The sequence below is a fragment of the Zootoca vivipara genome, chromosome 2, assembly GCF_965207765.1.
Source record: "Zootoca vivipara chromosome 2, rZooViv2.hap1.1, whole genome shotgun sequence".
Taxonomy (NCBI): Eukaryota; Metazoa; Chordata; class Lepidosauria; order Squamata; family Lacertidae; genus Zootoca; species Zootoca vivipara.
Genome location: NC_142584.1, coordinates 66,525,730 through 66,543,498, shown reverse-complemented (window position 1 = coordinate 66,543,498; position 17,769 = coordinate 66,525,730). Strand labels below are relative to the sequence as shown.

At 51.7% G+C, this 17,769-nt stretch overlaps 1 protein-coding gene across 5 annotated transcripts in view; it reads right to left on the bottom strand.

Moving 5' to 3' along the window:
• Window positions 1-17,769, bottom strand: part of LOC118081556 (uncharacterized) — a 20,510-nt gene extending 2,741 nt beyond the window's left edge. The window contains exons 1-15 of one of the 5 annotated variants that reach the window (XM_088662075.1): window positions 17,532-17,769; window positions 16,842-16,946; window positions 16,234-16,412; window positions 14,682-14,887; window positions 14,179-14,316; window positions 6,755-6,938; window positions 5,176-5,269; window positions 4,283-4,381; window positions 3,986-4,076; window positions 3,005-3,211; window positions 2,567-2,675; window positions 2,192-2,288; window positions 952-1,046; window positions 575-699; window positions 150-333 (exon numbers count right to left, since the gene is read on the bottom strand). In XM_088662075.1, the coding sequence (XP_088518201.1) occupies window positions 150-333; window positions 575-699; window positions 952-1,046; window positions 2,192-2,288; window positions 2,567-2,675; window positions 3,005-3,211; window positions 3,986-4,076; window positions 4,283-4,381; window positions 5,176-5,269; window positions 6,755-6,938; window positions 14,179-14,316; window positions 14,682-14,887; window positions 16,234-16,412; window positions 16,842-16,944 (1,911 nt within the window). In that variant the 5' untranslated portion in view covers window positions 16,945-16,946; window positions 17,532-17,769. Of the gene's footprint in view, window positions 1-149; window positions 334-574; window positions 700-951; window positions 1,047-2,191; window positions 2,289-2,566; window positions 2,676-3,004; window positions 3,212-3,985; window positions 4,077-4,282; window positions 4,382-5,175; window positions 5,270-6,754; window positions 6,939-14,178; window positions 14,556-14,681; window positions 14,888-16,233; window positions 16,413-16,841; window positions 16,947-17,464 lie in introns of those variants that run through there. The other 4 variants (XM_060271582.2, XM_088662074.1, XM_088662073.1 and 1 more) reach the window with 4 other exon arrangements.

The following is a 17,769-nucleotide window of genomic DNA, read 5'->3' as shown; positions in this document are numbered from 1 at the left end:
ATGTTTCTGCCTGATCCGTATAACTCCCCCAAAAACTTATTGGTCCAGAAATTCAACCAAGTTCTTCAGCAACTAGCCCAAAGTTTTCCTGCCTCCCTGCTAGTGAATATACCCAACGTATGAAAGTAACCACCTGATCAAGCGCTTACCCAGAGCCGAATGGAGCCATCTTCAGCACCGCTAACCCACTTGTCCTCTAGTGGGTGCCAGACCAAGGCTACGACAGCGGCTTTGTGCCCACAGAGCTCAGCCAGGAGCACCAGATCAGCACAGTGAGGATTGAAAGCGCAGATAAAAACTCTGCCAGTGCTAGAAGAGAAAGCAAATTCCCTCCTGCCCAGTCCAGGAGGGTGTGGACTGTGGGTGCGGGGATGGCAAAAGACATGGCAAAATCAAATTAGTGGCCCTGGACCCAAAGATTAGGTTCCTGCAGGAGTGGCTTCATCCTTTTTATTACTGGGACCCCCACTTTTCAGCAATACATCTCTCCTGCTTGGGAGGCCTCAAAGTGCTGTTTGAGAACATTCTGTGGCTCCCCCACCTTTCAAATAAGCAGGCAGGCAGAATCACCCACCTCTTTGGGGAATAGGCCATATCCAGGATGGGCCCGTTGTCCTCAGGTAGACTGGAAAAGGCATTTTGCAAAGAGCGGTTGTGCAGGTCCCAAAGACACAGCTTTCCATCCCATCCCCCACTGAGCTACAATGAAATACAGCAAGGTGAAGTCCTGTTTTGCAATGCTGCCCCTCCCTTACCCCTCCTTGCAGTGTGTGTGTTCTCTCTCTCTCTCTCTGGCACTGTCACTCATCCACATCCCCTTTCCTCCCAATATGTGCCATGCAGGCTCTTCCTACAGCATCTTACTCTCTTCCACTCTCTCCCTGCTGCCCATCAACAGAGACTGGGCTGTCTCATACAATGCCACCCAAGTCCATTCTACGGTTCACTCACCAGGTAGGGGAAATACAGTCCAGCTTCGCCGGCTGCCACAGCAAGTGCCGTCACCATGCCTGTGTGCCCGCACAGCACCGTTCTGCAGGTGAAACCTATGTAAGACAGTACTGGCATGAGAGAGGCAGTAGCAGGACAGAGAAGAGGGGGGGGGGGAACCAGGGACCGGAATCTCTTACACACTCAGGAGGTGGCTTCCCCAAAACGAGCCTGCGGTGCTTTTTATCCCCAGCTTGACCCTACTCCAAAGCGAAGAAAGGAGGGGAGGCACCAGTACCAAATGAAAACAAAAGGGGGGGGGATGAAATAAACTAGAGAAACATTCAGTGCCCCAGCATGGTTTGAAGGGAGATTTCATCAGGGACACTTAGGTGGACAAGAAATGGACTCAGCCACTTTTTCGTTTGTCCTGTGTCCGGAAAGCACAGGTCTCAGTGGTTTTCCACTTGTTCAGTGAATTCTAGGCATGAGTCCAAATTATTTTGCCTGTCCCCTGCTGCTTTCCCCTGGAAAAGGCATGGAAAATTGGAACAAACGACAATCCACAGAAAACCTGATAGCTGTTTGTTCTGATTCAGCGCTAAACCATGGGTTTTCCTGGGGGGAAGTGGCAGAGCAAGTGGAAGTGAGGATGACCCCAGTGTCTTATACAGTGCTCTGATTCATTTGGTCATGGACCATGGTATACGTAGGTCTGCCAGGACAGGTGCCGTGTGTGGTGACTCCAGGTGGTAGTTTCTCAGTGAATGACTCCACCCACTCAGGCTGACTATTGGAACCTCCTAGACAGCAAAGAGTGTAAGGGGACTTTCTGGTCCAGTTGAGGCTTGCTTGAGCAATAAAGTCTTCCTGAGCTCTGGTGGGTTCCTGCAGCCTTGGCTGGTCTTTGGCCCTGACTTGCTTGCCACTCCTGATCTTCCTTCTAGACTCTGACTCACAAGTTTTCATTTGGTTTTGGCTTACTCTTCAGTCCTAACTACTTGCTTGTCTCAGACTACCCTTGATCCAGCCCTGCCACACAGTGTTTTCCATCTAAGCTTGAAATCCTCACCTCACTTACTTGGGAATAAGCCCCACTGAATTCAATAGAATTTACTAGGCATGGTTAGGATTGGGCTGTGGACTTGTGGAAGGATACATTCAAAGTGCATTGGGCCATTCAACATTTGCTTCTGTGCACCTTTGAAGCATCATCTCTTTTTCTTTCCCCTCTGAGTTTACTCCAAACCACTTTCTTCACCTGCTACACAACTGCTTGAAGTGCCCTGGGTCTTCTCATCTTGGACACAGCTTGATGCCAATGTTTCAGAATTTTGATCCAACACAGGTGGGCATTGCTACAGCATGGGATGAAAACAGCAAACCATTAAGGGAACCTTTCTCTAGGAGAAATGCCACCCACTTCTTTTTTGTTTGTAATCCAAGGGAATTTCCTGAGCCAAAACCTGTGTTGCCATGTGGCTCCTAGTTGGCTCGGTTAAATAAATCTGGCTGGCTGGTGCATCTTTCTTATCTTGGAGGACGGAGGCCTTTCACTTCCTGTGGCTTACCTGCAAGCACATGTCTTCTGTCTTCCATCCAAGAAGCAGAGGCTAGGACAGCGGTTTGCACTCACCTGGGCAGAAGGTTCAGCGCCTGGGATGAAGCTCTCAAACTCCCAGAGATAAATGTTCCCATCAGCTGCCGACACCACCAGGATATTCAACTCTTCAGCAAAGAGAGCCCTGGCAAAGGCCCAGAGCTTCGTTAGAAAGGCAGCAACTACCTTTAATCTGTGATTTCACAGCCAACATTACAGAAGCCAACTCTTTCTCCAAGATTAAATCATGCCCTGTTCTGGCCAGCTTGGTGACCACCATCCCTGACCATTAGTCATACCGTACTAGCAAGGGATGATGGGAGCATGACACCAACAATATCCAGCCCTGCTGCGAAGCAAATGGTGAAGGTCTGCCTGATCCCTAAGGAAGAAAGGGTCTCTTCAAGACAAATTATGCTGTTGCCTCTCTGCTGCAGTAGCACATACTCTTGGGCAGAGCACAATGACAGTTACCTAGTGAATCCTATGCTTCCTTTTCGCGTGTCTTTGGCTACTCTTCGGAACCTGGTGTAGCCACTCTGTTGCCCAGCTGAGGCCTTTCCTTGTTTTCGAGGGGAATCTGGACGAGGTTGTGGCTTCTCCTTGCCATCCTCCTCCCTCTGCTGTGCCAAGGGGCCTCTTCTTTCCAGATGGGCTTCACTTAGGTGGAACGACTCCCTGCTGAAAGAAACAGAGACACACAGGATGTGTGTGGAGGGGGGGGGGGAGTGTAGACCTGTGGCTGTGGACAGGGTTGTGGTTGAGGATGAGTGAGAAGGCTGGGAGCTCACAATGGCACAAGGAGCAGATGGCTGCATGACTGGAGCAGGCAGAGAATGGGCAGCTGCAGAGGGCAGGGAGCATGAGGGACTAGGGTGGGCAGGTCTCTGCTTGTCTGCAAGCATCTTGTCTTTGTACAGCAATACTAAGTATGACTCGGTTAGAGCCAGATGCTGGAGAAGAACAACTTTTTGAAACTCCACTACAGAGATGGGAAACTTGTGACCCTCCTGATGTTGCTGGACTCAAGTCCCACCAGTCCCAGCCAGGGTGGCTGATTGACAGGGATGATGGGAGTTGTAGTCCAACACCCCCCTGACTTAGTGAGAGATGGCAAGGGAGACTCCTCCCAGATCATAGCATTCCTCCAACCACGTCTCTTCCAGAGGCTTGTGTTCTAGGCCAATGGCAGCTATTGACCAAGGGTAACACATTTAGTAGTTAAGCTCCACTATTATTCTGGAAACCAGTAGATAGCTTTTATCTGGTCACCAAATAGCACAGATCTGCTATACTACAGAGTCTGTTCTGCCAGGGGCTGTTCTTCTTCTCCTTACCAACAGAAATCTGCAGCTCTTAGGCTAGCTTCTGCTCACTGCCGTACCTTGTAATAGGGGCTTCCCCAACCCATGTCACACACCAGGGACTTCTTGGTCTGAGGGGATGAAACCTTACCTGTAGATGAAGGGAGAGATGTAGCTCTTCTCCCACTTCTGTAGCATCCCACTGCTGTCCCCACTGAAGAGCAAAACGGGCTCCTTTTTGGCTGGTGGAGATACATTCAGAAGGTCAAGCAGGGGCAGCAGGGGCTTTGGAAAACCAGACAACATTTTTATTGCTGGACACATAAAACTCAACCCCGGCCCTTGTCCCAGCCAGATAAGACTCTCCTAGCTTTGAACCTCACCTCACGGAGCTTGTACATCTGGGGCTGGAGCGGTTGCAGAGTTAGAGATATATATGGCTGCTTACCATAAGTTAGGCACTCTAGGGGGTGTTTGCAAGGCAGCACTGTCAGGCATCCCAACTCGCTGTAGCGCCAGACGAGTATTTGCTGCGGCTTTGCCGTGCCTGGAAGAAGGAAAAGTTCTGCGTTTCTTAAAATTACTTGGGTTATTCTAAAAAGCTCTTGCCATCCACTGAGCCTTCTAATATCTCTGAAGAAGCTGAGTGGGAAATCGCCTTGTGTTAAATTAGAAAAGCATGCATAGATCTCACAACACCTGATTGCATGAAACTGGAATCTCTGGATATAAATCTGGGACCTGTGGTGGGAACCAACAGGAATATAAAAAGAGCCTGCTGGATCAGGCAAAAAACTTCCCACAACAATTAACCAGATGCCCATGGGAACATATAAGAGAGAAGTCTGTCCCAAGTGCTATAACCACGCTGGGTCTGAATGCAATAAGCACATGAGCCTACCAAGGTCACCACCTGGTTCTGTGATGAAAGCCCTTTCTTTTGTACTAATTAATCAATTTTTACTACATTTATATCATGCCTTTCCTCCAAGGAGTTCAGGGCAAAAGACATAGTTTACTCACCCCATGTTTTCCTCACAACAATCCAGTGGCATTAAGCTAAACTGGGAGAGGGTGATTGGCCAAGGAGGCCCAGCAAGCTTTGTGGCTGAGTGGTGGAATGAACCTGGATATCTCCAATGCCAATTCAACGCTCTCACCACTGGGTGCCATACTGGTCTAGTATCTTCCCCTAAAGCTATTTTCTCCTAACTGCATGAAAGGACATGGCCTACAGATAAGAAGAGATGCTGAATCTAACATTGGCAGCTGAGAGACCAGGTGAGGCCTTGTATTGCAGATGTTGGGAGGGGGGCATCTGTACTCTACTGGAGAACTCACCTATCACATGCCTCGAGTCTGGCAGGCTGAGAAGCTGCTGAAGAGCAGGCCCATCTTTCTGTTGGCCTTGGAATGTGGATATGAACTGTGAAACCTGAAAGCAGATCAGCACAAAGAATTCAGAACAGGCTGGCCATTAAATACCTGTTTCTCCTTATTCTTCCTATAAATGTGGAATGGTACACAGGAGCCATCTTTACTTAGGGGTCAAAGACCTATCAAAAAGAGCTGTGCTGGGGGCACTTGTTCAGTGGACTTTTGAACTTTGTTGAGCACATGACAGAACTTGGGGTCGAACTGTGAAATGCAGTTGGATCTGGTATTGAAAGCTACAAAGAAATGTAATCTTTGAGTATGTTTTTGGGGGAGTTTGCAGATCCAGGAATACAGTGTTAGAGGCACTAATGGCTTTTGAAGCATCCACCCAATGGAAATAGCAATTGAAAAACATGTTCAGGAAGAGGCCCTGAGAATGGGAGGATACAACAGCTAAGGAAATGAGAAGAGACAGGATTTAATCTTCAGTATATCTGCCATCTGACATTTGGAAGAGGATCAGAGTAATTTGTCAGTATAAAACGGCTGTGTATAGTTTTTATGTCACCTGTATTATGTCATTAATCAGGCAAAATGGGTCTGATCTGTCAGGGTAAGGCAGCTTGTTAAAAGAAACATGCTCCATCAAAGAGTGCTCTTTTTGACATGGGTAATTTTTCATAGGATAAAAACTAATCAATATGAGGAGCTGAGGCCAACTAAGGACAGGCAATTCTTCAAGGGAAAATCATCCCATAGAACAGCTCCCATAGGAACAGGGGAACTTACGTATGTTGTTCCAGGTCAGTCTATTTATCTATCCAGCCCAGTATTTAATACTCTGAGTGGCAGCAGCTCCTTCGGGTCTCAGGAATTGATTGCTCCCATTATCTAGCTCATTTTAAGTGGAGATGCTAGGGACTGAACCAGGGGCCTTTTTTTGACATGCAAAGCTTACTATTGTACCCTCCCCTCACAAGGCACTGGTCTCCAAGCATCTTTTGCTGTGAGTTGAGGATGGCACACTTGAATATGTCCCATGCAATTTTCACTCCTGCAGTCTGAAGTAGCAGCCCATGAAAAGCCGCACCACAAAATTCTGCTTCATGTGTAACATGGGTGAGCAACAGGATCCTGGGCTTATCGGTCCCCATTTGCACAGCATGGTCAAACCCTTGGCAGCAATTGTTTACCACTAGGACTGTGGCCTTGCTGGAAGAAAACAAAAAAACTGGACAATCTAGCTTATATAGTCTTAATGCACATGCCTAATATACTAAGACTGTGAGCAAGTGTGGGAGTTGATTGGCGCAGCCTGGCAGTGCATGTGGAGAGAGTCATCTGGCTTATCCTCTTGGCTGCAATTCACAAAGACAGAAAGGGAAAGAAAACACACCCTGGCCTTTTGTCCTCCCTATATATCCCTATGCTAGTTCAGGCGGATGCAATGGCAACCCATCACCAATAGAGGGCTCCTTATAATAACAAGTTCATTGATCTTTAGGCGAGGGGAAAAAGGAAATGCCACACTTAAGTCGCTCACTATTTCCCCAGACTGAGGCTCATAGAGGGTGGGCTGGGTTGTACCACTGGTGATCCAGACGATGCCAACAGATGCCACGTAGCAGAGTCCAGTAATGTTCCCGGTGAAGGGGCCAAGGCGCTGGATGAGCTTCCCATCCTGGGACCAGATGCCAACTGTCTGGTCAAAAGAACCTGACAGCACCCTGCAGAGGAGATGACAGACCAGAGGGAGGCTCAGGGAAGCAGGACTTTGGCAGCGGAGTGGAGGAGCAGGGCTGTGCTTGCATTCCCCAAGCAAAGACTTCACACCCTCTATATAAACCAAAGGCTCCCTTTCTAGTCAATCATTGAAAGCAGGATAAAATATTCCATCTCTCTCCCCCCCCTTTTCTTTAAGCAAAGTGTTCTTATTTTACACTTCCCCAAGCGGAACACACTCAAAGCCTCTCCCTCCTGGCCAGAGGTTCGAGTAACATCCTGCGGCTTCCAGTTCCTCTTTGTGGTAAACGTCATCCTTCCAGAGCCCTCTGGCTCTAGATGTGCTACTTAGAGCACCAGCCTCTGCAACAGAAATCTATCCAGAGAAGGAGGCATCTCCTCCTGCTTCTCCTTTCCCCATCACCATGCTAACTTCTCCTGGAAGGAAGGAAGGAAGCTGCAAAGGGAGGGGGAGAGAAAGGAGGAGGGAGCAAAGCCCATATAGTATTCTTTTATTTTAAAAAATGGATAGGAAATATAACCTAGGAAACGTGAATCAGAGGGGACGGAAGCAGGAATTAAGGACTGTAAGGGAATGGAATTTCTGCAGAGTACATTATAAAAGGTGGTAGGTGTACACTCAGCGTACAGTGATTCTCGCTTTCTATATGTGAAAGCGAATTTAGCTCATCCTTGCCCTTCAATTGTATGCTTCCATCCACACCACAGCAGATCTCTTTGGGCAGCAGGATTTGCCCTTTTGAAGTGACTAAAGAGGGAATCCTGCTTTGTCTCGTTTCCCTGTCCTTATGCCAGAATGAGGAACCGTTTTCAGCCCGAGTGACAGGCCACATTCCCTTCCTGGGGCCTCAATGGGCAGAGTCATTGGTATGACTCCTACCTTTCCTACAGTAAAAGCCAGAGGTTTCTACACATGCCCACAGCATGCCCACATCCAGGCAAACAAGAGGCATTATCACAGCTCAACAGCATATTCTTGCCATGCAAAAGCACTTGAGGGGGATGCAGAGCAGGGTCAGTGAAGGGCACAGCTTGTGGATGGAGGTGGGTGGCCTGGGACAAGTCCCAGGAGTCATTCAGAGAGGCCTGGAGGTCCACCTCTGGCCCTGGTTCTGAGGTTTCCCACCCCTGTTCTACATAAGAATTGTGGCACCAGGAAGCTGCCATGCAGGTACAACCTAAGACTATCTGTGAGGGACAAGGGATACAGGGAAGTCCCTCCCATCTTAAGTTCCAGCCCATCCCCAAGCGCTGGAGAGAGTAAGGAGAGCTCTGCCTCCAGCGGAGAGTCAGGAAGTGGTGTCCGAGGCTCAGGCAAGGTTGTGGAGCCCATGCCTCAGGTGGGACAGGAAGTTGGACGCACGGGGGGGAGGCCAATCCCCCCAACTCCCGAATTGCGACGCAAACGTAGGGGGAAGAGGTTGGGTCTGCCAAAGCTTTGGTGCTGGAAGAAAACGCGCCAATCGCCATTCGGAGGTTCTGACACCTCACCTTAAGGATGCATTTTTACTGCTCTGAACACTGTAAATAATCAGCACTTAATAAAAGCCTTAAAAGACCATGCTGGAGTCGTTACTCTAGAGTAGCCATATCAGGCCCTCTGACAGCAACCTCCGAATCTTTTTTTGGCTACTTTGGAGTGCAGCGATGAGCGCTCAAGAGGCTGAGCAGTGGAGGCTGGAGGCCGAAGCAGCGAAGCAGGAGCTACGGAACCTCACAGCACAGGCACAGCAGCAATTGCATGCCGCTCAGGAGGAAGCGCGAGGGGCGCAGGAGGAGCTGAACAAGCTGGTGGACCAGGTGAGGACAAAAGAGGAGACTGAGAAACAGCTAAGGGTGATGGTATTGGACCTGCAGAAAAAGTTGGAAGAGGAGAAAGCCGCTAGAGGTGGGGGGGCGCCCCAGCCGCAGCTAGTCCAAGTGAGAAGGGGACAGAGCCTAGTCACCAAGTTTAGCGGCGACCCTAGGGAATACCTAGGATTCGAGACAGAAATAAATTATGCGCTGGAATTGCATGCAGCAGAATTCCCAGATGACGCGCACAGAGTCTCCTTTATCATAGAGCATTTGACGGGGGCCGCCCGGGAATGGGTAAGACCGCTCATCGCGCAAAAAAATCCTTGCATGAAGAACGCAAAATTATTTCTAGAAGCTTTAAAAATAATGTACGCTAGTGACAGTGAAATGGAGGCCACTAAACAGGAGCTTCATAACTTAACACAAGGAAAATCGACAGTGAGGGACTACTGGGCGAGATTCACCATGCTGGTGCACAAACTGGGGTGGGATCTGCAAAGTGAGCCAGTGAAATCAGCCTTCTACCTGGGTTTGCATGCAGATGTTAAGGATGAGCTGGCAAGAGGTCCTAGACCGCGGACTATGGATGAGTTAAGCAAAGCGGCGCTAGCGGTGGGGGTGAGACAGGAATCCAGATGGTATGACAAACAAGCGACGCGCGCAGCAAAACCTTGGTTCCCACGCTCCCAGGACAGACCACATCACCAAACCCCACCCCAGGGACCACCCCCAGACCCGCCCAGACCAAGCCCAGAGCCAGAACCGATGGAGATCGGTGGAGCGCGCGCGCGGGCTTTTCAAACCCCGGCGGCGCCAAGACGCAAGGAGGGAAGGGGCGGGAATTGCTTTCTCTGCAACTCCCCCCGGCATCGCGTCAGAGACTGCCCTCATCGCAGAGAGTGGCAAGGAAAGGCGGGAACGGTTGTACCTTCCCCCACTGAAGCAGCACCACAGCAGGGAAACGAGACAGCCTGGCTGCAGGAGACAAGGGGCAGCAGCCAGGCACAGTCAGCAGACAACAGCCCCAGCCCGCCCACCCGCACAGAGAGGAGCAGAGCCAGCCCACCCCTCCCAGAGCAGGAGTGGTTCTAGAAGTCACGCTAACGCTCCCAAATGGCTATCCCCTGACTGTCCTCGCCTTAATTGACAGTGGTGCCTCAGCCAACTTCTTCTCGAGAAACTTTGCAGAAGAGCACCAGATCCAGCTTCTGCAGCTGGATTTTCCCCTGCACGTAGCCACCATTGACGGCAGAGAGTTGCTGGGAGGGGCCATCACTCATCAACCCCCCCCCCATGAGAATGACGGTGGGAAGGCACTCAGAGACACTGGCTTTCAACGTCACAACCATCTCAGACCCCCCCATCGTTTTGGGAATGAGCTGGCTGGCGCGCCACGACCCCTCCATAAGTTGGCACCAGAGATGCATCACGTTTGGGTCGGACTTTTGTCTGGAACATTGCATGCAGCACCAACCAGGGGAGGGGCCTCCAATAGCCACGGTGGCCACCATGCATGTCAAAGGGGGTGAGGCGATACCCAAGCAGTACTGGGACCTGCAGGAGGTCTTCAGCGAAGCGGAGTCCGACCACCTACCCCCACACAGGTCTTTCGACTGCCAGATCAACCTGGTACCAGGGGCAACGATACCCCCAGCCAAGCTGTACGCCATGTCAGATCAGGAACTCGAGGATTTGCGTGCGTTCATAGACAAGAACCTCAAACGGGGGTTCATCAGAGAAAGCAAGGCAGCAGGAGGCAGCCCGGTCTTCTGGGTGGACAAGAAAGACACGCAACAGCGCCGTCTTGTGGTGGATTTCAGACGGCTCAACTCAGTGACAGAGCCAGTGGCTTTCCCCATGCCCAGAGTGGACGATCTCCTGACAGCGGCACGCAGGGGCAAGATTTTCACCAAGCTAGACCTGAGGGGGGCGTACAACTTGATCAGGATCCGGGAAGGCGATGAGTGGAAAACCACGATGTTCACGCCTCTGGGCTCTTTTGAATATCTGGTGATGCCCTTCGGGTTGCAAGGGGGCTCAGCATGCTTCCAGGCCTTCATGCACCACGTCCTGGGGTCCCTTCTCTTCAAGAACTGCCTGGTCTTCCTGGATGACATCCTTATCTATTCCGCTGACCCAGTGCAACATGTGAAGGATGTCAGGGAGGTGTTGCAACGCCTGAAGGAGAACCACCTGTATGTGAAGCTGGAGAAGTGCAAGTTCCACCCCAGGGAAGTGGACTTCCTGGGCTACAAGCTGTCAGACAAGGGGCTGGCGATGGACAAGGACAAGGTGCAGGCCATCCTGGACTGGCACAGCCCCAGGACGCGCAAAGATGCCCAACGCCTCCTAGGATTCGCCAACTTCTACAGGAAATTCATCAAGAACTTCTCGCGGGTTACGGCTCCCATCACGGATTGCCTGAGAGGCAAGCAGAAGTTCAGGTGGACGCCAGAGGCGCAAGCAGCGTTCGAAAGCCTCAAAAGGGTGTTCGCGTCCGACCAGAACCTGTTCCACGTAGTGCAGGATGCGCCCCTACGCATTGAGACCGATGCTTCGGACCGGGCTTTGGGAGCGATCCTGTTGCAACTGGACGCCAACAGAGAGTGGAGACCTTGTGCCTTCTTCTCCAGGAAGCTGACACAGCCTGAACGCAACTACACGGTGTTTGATAGGGAACTTCTTGCGATCCACGCTGCTTTCCAGCACTGGCGACACTTCCTGGTGGGCGCCAAGCACCCCATCCAGGTGTGCACAGACCACAAGAACCTGGAGTTCTGGAGAACGGCCAGGGTGCTCAACCAGCGACAGATACGGTGGGCAGAGTTCTTCTCGAACTTCAACTTCTCCATCCACTACATCCCGGGGGAGCAGAATGTCAGGGCGGATGCCCTCTCCCGCAAACCAGAGTACATGGAGCAGGAGTTGCCACCAGCGCCCAGGCACATTTTCCCCCCATCAGCATGGTCCTGCGGAGCAGCAGTGGTGAGCGAGGCAGAACTCACCGCACTGACGGCAGCAGATGAGTTTGCCTCCCGCATCTTCAGAGAGCTGCGAGGGGGGAGGGAGCAGGCTAAAGACTTTGAGGAAAGGAGGGGTTTGCTTTTTTACAGGGGAGCCCTGTACCTGCCCACCAAACAGCTGAGAGGTAAGGTCCTCAAGCAGATGCACGACAACCCAATGGCGGGTCATTTCGGAAGGGACAAAACCACTCACCTAGTTATGAGACACTTCTGGTGGCCAGGGGTGCGGGAGGATGTGAGGGATTATGTAAGGGGCTGTGACACCTGCCAGCGAGCAAAGGTGGTCAGAGCGCCACCAGCAGGTTTGCTGGAGCCCTTAGCCACACCGCACAGGCCGTGGGAAGTAGTGTCCATGGACTTCATCACAGACCTGCCGTCGTCCAGGGGCAAGACCGCAGTGTTGGTGGTGGTGGACCTCATGTCCAAAATGTGCCACTTTATACTGTGTGCCAGGGCGGTCTCGGCAGAAGAGACGGCCAAACTGTTTGTTGACCACGTATTCAGACTGCATGGATTGCCTTTAAGAGTTATTTCGGATCGTGGCCGCCAATTTGTTTCCAGGTTCTGGCGGCAGCTAATGAACCTCCTGCAGGTGGAGGTCAGTTTGTCTACGGCTCGGCACCCGCAGACCAATGGACAGGCGGAGCGGGTCAACGCCATTCTGCAGCAGTACCTGAGATGTTACGTCAGCCAGAGGCAAACGGACTGGGTGGATCGCCTGCCACTGGCAGAATTTGCCTACAACAATGCGGTGCACGTCTCCACAGGGGTGTCGCCCTTTAAGGCCAACTACGGGCGCGACCTCAGATCTTTCCCGGAGAGGGAGGGGGAGGAGGAGGAAGAGGGCCCACAGGCAGAGGATTGGGCAGAGGACCTGGAGACGGTGCACCAGCAGCTCAGAGAACACTTGGAGAGGGCCAAGGAAGCGTACAAGAAGGGGGCAGATCGCCACAGGCGACCGGGAGAGGTCATCAGGGTGGGGGACAAGGTTTGGTTATCCTCGGAAGGTCTTCCCACCAGGGGGCGATGCAAGAAGTTAGCACCCAGGAGGCTGGGCCCCTTCACGGTCACGCAACAGGTCAACCCGGTAGCCTTCAGGCTAGCACTGCCTGAGGACATGAGAGTGCACCCAGTGTTTCATAGATCACTGCTGTCGCCGTACAGAGAAAGTACTAGGTTCAGGGACAGCGATCAGCCTCCAGAGGGAGGGGGGGAGACGGGAAACGCCCGTCAGCTCAATGAGGCAACTGAGATTTTAGACTCAAGGAGAGGGGTGAGAGGGCTGGAGTACCTGATAGCATGGGAGGACACTCCGCCGTCCCACAATGAGTGGATACCAGCCACGGAAGTACCTGAGGAATTTTTAGTAGAAGAGTTCCACGCCCTGTTCCCCCACAGGCCCAAGCCCTGGCACATGGAAAGGGAGGAAGAGGGGGAGGGGCAGGAGGAAGGGATCGCAGGCAGCAGCTCTCCATGGAGATGGGAAGCGGAATTTGAGGATACGGAAGAAGAGGTGTGGGTTTCACCGAGGTCGACGACGTCAGAGGCAGGAGAGGACTGGCAGAACATTTTTACTCCCACCAGCTCTGACGCCACTGACTTCTTGGGATTCCCGTCTTCTCAGGGGGAGGGGGAAAGATCGCCGGATTGGGGGAAAAATTTTACACCCACAGGCTCGGATGCCACAGACTTCTTGGGGTTTCACTCGTCCCCAGCAAGCAGAGAGCCCCTAGGGAGGGGGGGGGAGGAGCCTGGGAGGGGGGTGGATGTGAGGGACAAGGGATACAGGGAAGTCCCTCCCATCTTAAGTTCCAGCCCATCCCCAAGCGCTGGAGAGAGTAAGGAGAGCTCTGCCTCCAGCGGAGAGTCAGGAAGTGGTGTCCGAGGCTCAGGCAAGGTTGTGGAGCCCATGCCTCAGGTGGGACAGGAAGTTGGACGCACGGGGGGGAGGCCAATCCCCCCAACTCCCGAATTGCGACGCAAACGTAGGGGGAAGAGGTTGGGTCTGCCAAAGCTTTGGTGCTGGAAGAAAACGCGCCAATCGCCATTCAGAGGTTCTGACACCTCACCTTAAGGATGCATTTTTACTGCTCTGAACACTGTAAATAATCAGCACTTAATAAAAGCCTTAAAAGACCATGCTGGAGTCGTTACTCTAGAGTAGCCATATCAGGCCCTCTGACACTATCCTTCAGCATAAAAGTCTCCCCTCAATCCACTGCTGCTAGTATCTATTTGGCTACTCTTGCCTAGTACCTTCCTGTTTGGGGGGAAGGAGAGTCAATTAGACACTGACAGGTCATGGCACGTAGCAGGAGAGCACCTCTTGACAAATGTCTTCACACACAACCCATTCTCTAGATCCCACGGCCTAGGTGGCCTGCCCTTTGCACTGAGCTCGTACCTTGTGGTTTCTTGCTGCCGTACCAGCAGCAGGTGAGTGATGGCTGCACGATGGGCACGTGGGATGCAGTGCTTGGTTGTCAGGCCCTTCTTGCCTGGAGTTTGATAGGTGTCAAAGATCAGCAGCTTCTTGTCATACCTGGGAAGGGAAGGGAACGTTGAATCTACTGAATCTGGACTCTGAGGCTGACGTGGCTTAAACCTCCCCGTGGTGGGAGAGGGAGCTTTGGTTTCAAAGCAGAGCCGCAGATCCCCTCCTTGGGAAAATGTGTATGACTCACTGCTTTGTCCTTCGCAGTCATCCAGAAACCACATTATTACTGTCACCTTGTTGGAGACCATCTCACTGCCTTCCACCAGGGCCTGTTTGATAAGGTTCTGCATGACACGATGAGTAGCATATGATAGAAGCATTTCACAAAGCAGTAAGTATCACAGAGGGTCTGTACTTTGAACCCATCTGCAGACGGAGCCCATTCTTCATTCCCGCAACTCCCAACTTACCCTGCTGTGTATATTTGGTTGTCCAGGCAGGCGATGCAGGACACAATGTCTGTGTGTGTGTGCTCGGAAAAGCCCCGGGCCATGTGGACCACGTGGCCAGATTCTCTCCTTTCATCCAAAGGGAAAGCCATCAGGCGTCCCTTGCTGCCACAAAGCAGAAGATGCCGAGCCAGGCTGATGGACAAGGTGAAGATAGGGTACCCTAGCTGGAGGGGGGGAAAGCGGGGACTGGCTTGAGTGCAGGAAGACTGTGCACAAAATAATAGGCTCTAAGGCAGGCATCCCCAAACTTCGGCCCTCCAGATGTTTTGGACTACAATTCCTATCTTCCCTGACCACTGGTCCTGTTAGCTAGGGATCATGGGAGTTGTAGGCCAAAACATCTGGAGGGCCTGCTCTAGGGACTCAGGGAGGCAATACTACCTAGTTCTCGCCCTGCAAGACTTTCTGGAAGGGCCTGGTCTTACATAGATTTTATTGGAGTTAGACCATCAGGGCACTCGAGGCCCAGAAGACAGCAAAATCTAATCCTGATTTCAGTGCTTTTTAAAAAGAAATAAAAGGTGCCGGTACTCACCATGAAGTTGTTACAGTGTCACACTTTTAACATTTGGTGTTTGGCGGCGGGGGTGGTGGTGGTGGTGGTGTTGGTGTTGGCACAGAAAACCCTTGATTACCCCCCAGAATAAAGCATTGCCTATTTTTCAGAATGAACATTACACTTCAAGGGCTCAAATATTTTATTTCTTACATTTCTCTACGGCCCTTCATCCGAAGATGGTTTACAAAATAAAAACACAAAAATGTACAGCATACTAACAAAAACAATACCCCACCCCCAGTTGAGAAGGCCATAGATTGTTTAGTTAGTCAAATAATATTTAGGAAGCTGTCTTCTACCTCAGGGACAGGAACCTGCAGCTCTCCATATGCTGTTGGACTACAACCCCCATTATCCCTGAGGCTTGGCTGGGGCTGATGGGAGTTCTGGAAGGCCACAGCTTAGGCACTCCGGGTCTGCATTGACTGGGAGCAGCTTTCCAGGGTGTCAGACAGATGTCCTTTCCAGCGCTACCTGGAGAAGCCGGGAATTGAGCCTGGGGCTTCCTGTATGCAATGCATGTGCTCTGCTCCTGAGTTGCAGCCTTTCGTGGGAATACTGGTTGGGGCAAGTTCTCCTTTATCCTCAGAAGCCTCAGTTAGTAGGTGCAGAAAGTGAGATCTCTACCTAAACTGCAGATGTAGCATCCCAGGAATCCCCAGAATTCCTTGAGCAATAAGAGCTTAGCACAATCACTCTCTGACAGGGTTTCCCAGACTTGGGTCTCCAGCTGTTTTTGGACTACAATTCCCATCATCCCTAGCTAGCAGGACCAGTGTTCAGGGGTGATGGGAATTGCAGTCCAAAAACAGCTGGAGACTCAAGTTTGGTAAACCCTGTTCTATGATATCTGGTCAATTCCATGCAATGACTTACAAACTTCAGAAAAGCAACTGTGTCATTACTCTTGGCCTGCCCTGACCCCAGGATGTAATACGGTGTGGTTCTTACCAGGATGCGGTCAAGCACAGTGCCACCTACAGCCCACACGAGCACGGAGCCATCATTGGAAGAAGAGAAGAGGAGTCGTGCCTGCGCCCAGGACTGGAAGTGGGTGACTCGGCCAGCATGCTCCTTGGCGCAGAGGGACATGTGCCCATTCTCCGCGTCCCACCATTTGATCACTCCATCTATCAGGGCAAGAAGGGTAACAATATATGGCTTGTTTAGCTAGGGGCTCATTTTGGGAGGAACGTCTCCAGCTCATTTGGAGAGAGATGCCTTAAGGAAAAACCTGATGGGTTTTGAATGAGGGCACTGTGCTAGCATGGCATTCCCTGATGAGAACTCAAGCATAAATTCAGAGGTCATATAGGGACATGGGGACATGTGCTGAAAGCATGTAGATGAGACAGAAAGCAGACTCTTGGTGCAGGTGAAAGATATACTGCGTTTTGGGCTGTACTCTTGTTGTGGGGATGGAAATGGGGGTCTATTATGTGATGTAACTGTCCAAGATTTGGGCATGTTATACGAAGCAGGCATGGAAGTTGGGTAGAATTTAATGCTGTAATGCTCACAAAGAACTGGGAAAATGTACCTCTCTAGCTAGGACTCACCTTCAAAGCCGGTGAGGCACTCCCGTCGGGCTGAATGGTAGCCAAGAGCTGTTATGGGACGGCGATGACGTTCTTTCACCTTCAGATGCTCTTGCATAGCCATGACTGAGATTAGGACCAGAGAACGTGGGGAAACACAGGGTCATCCCTCTGGCAGATTTCCAAGTTCTTTGGGGAACGTTTGGGGCTTCTTTGGCGAGGACCTCCCAATCAACTGAAATTGTGTAACCTGAAGTTGCCGCTATATCAGGCTGGAAGCAGCCTCAGTATAATGAGCCAGCCAGCTTGCTAATAGTTTCCTAGGGAATATTCTCTGGACCCATTAAAAAAAGAAGCAACCCAAGACTTGCCCTATGAACTTTTACCTGCAAAAAGGGCACAATGAAGTTTTTCTTGACTGGGAGAGAAAAGTTGTACCATCTCAACTTTTCTCCTCTACCCTGTGGATAAAGGGACTCTTGCCCTCCTAGGGGCGTCGTGTCGTCATATAAGAGCAAAGAGGGTCCTTTACTCTAAAGAGTCCTGCACACGCACCCAACTCTTCCTCTACTCTCTCTCTGTCCCCTCCCTTCCTGCGCCCATCTGAGGAGGGAGAGGCGACGGTTCCCCCCACAGCTTCCCACCCTTTTCTCAGGCTGCTTCCTTCGCAAGCGGCAACGCGGCACCCTCCGCCTCCTCCCCGAAACTTGCCCGAACACTCAGCGCGCGCACCAAGGCGCCCGGGGACGTTTCTTCGAAGGCTCCGGCTGTGGCGCCCGTGGAGAGAGAGATGAAGTCGGATTTCTCGTTTATACTTCCTGCTCCTGTCTCCATGGAAATCCAGGGAGGGCGGGAAGGAGCCAGTGCCGGGGCTCCCGCCTCGCTGCGGCTTTTGGGCGTCGTGAGAGCCCAAAGCAGAGCCGCGGAGTCTCCCAGGCCCCTGGGTTGG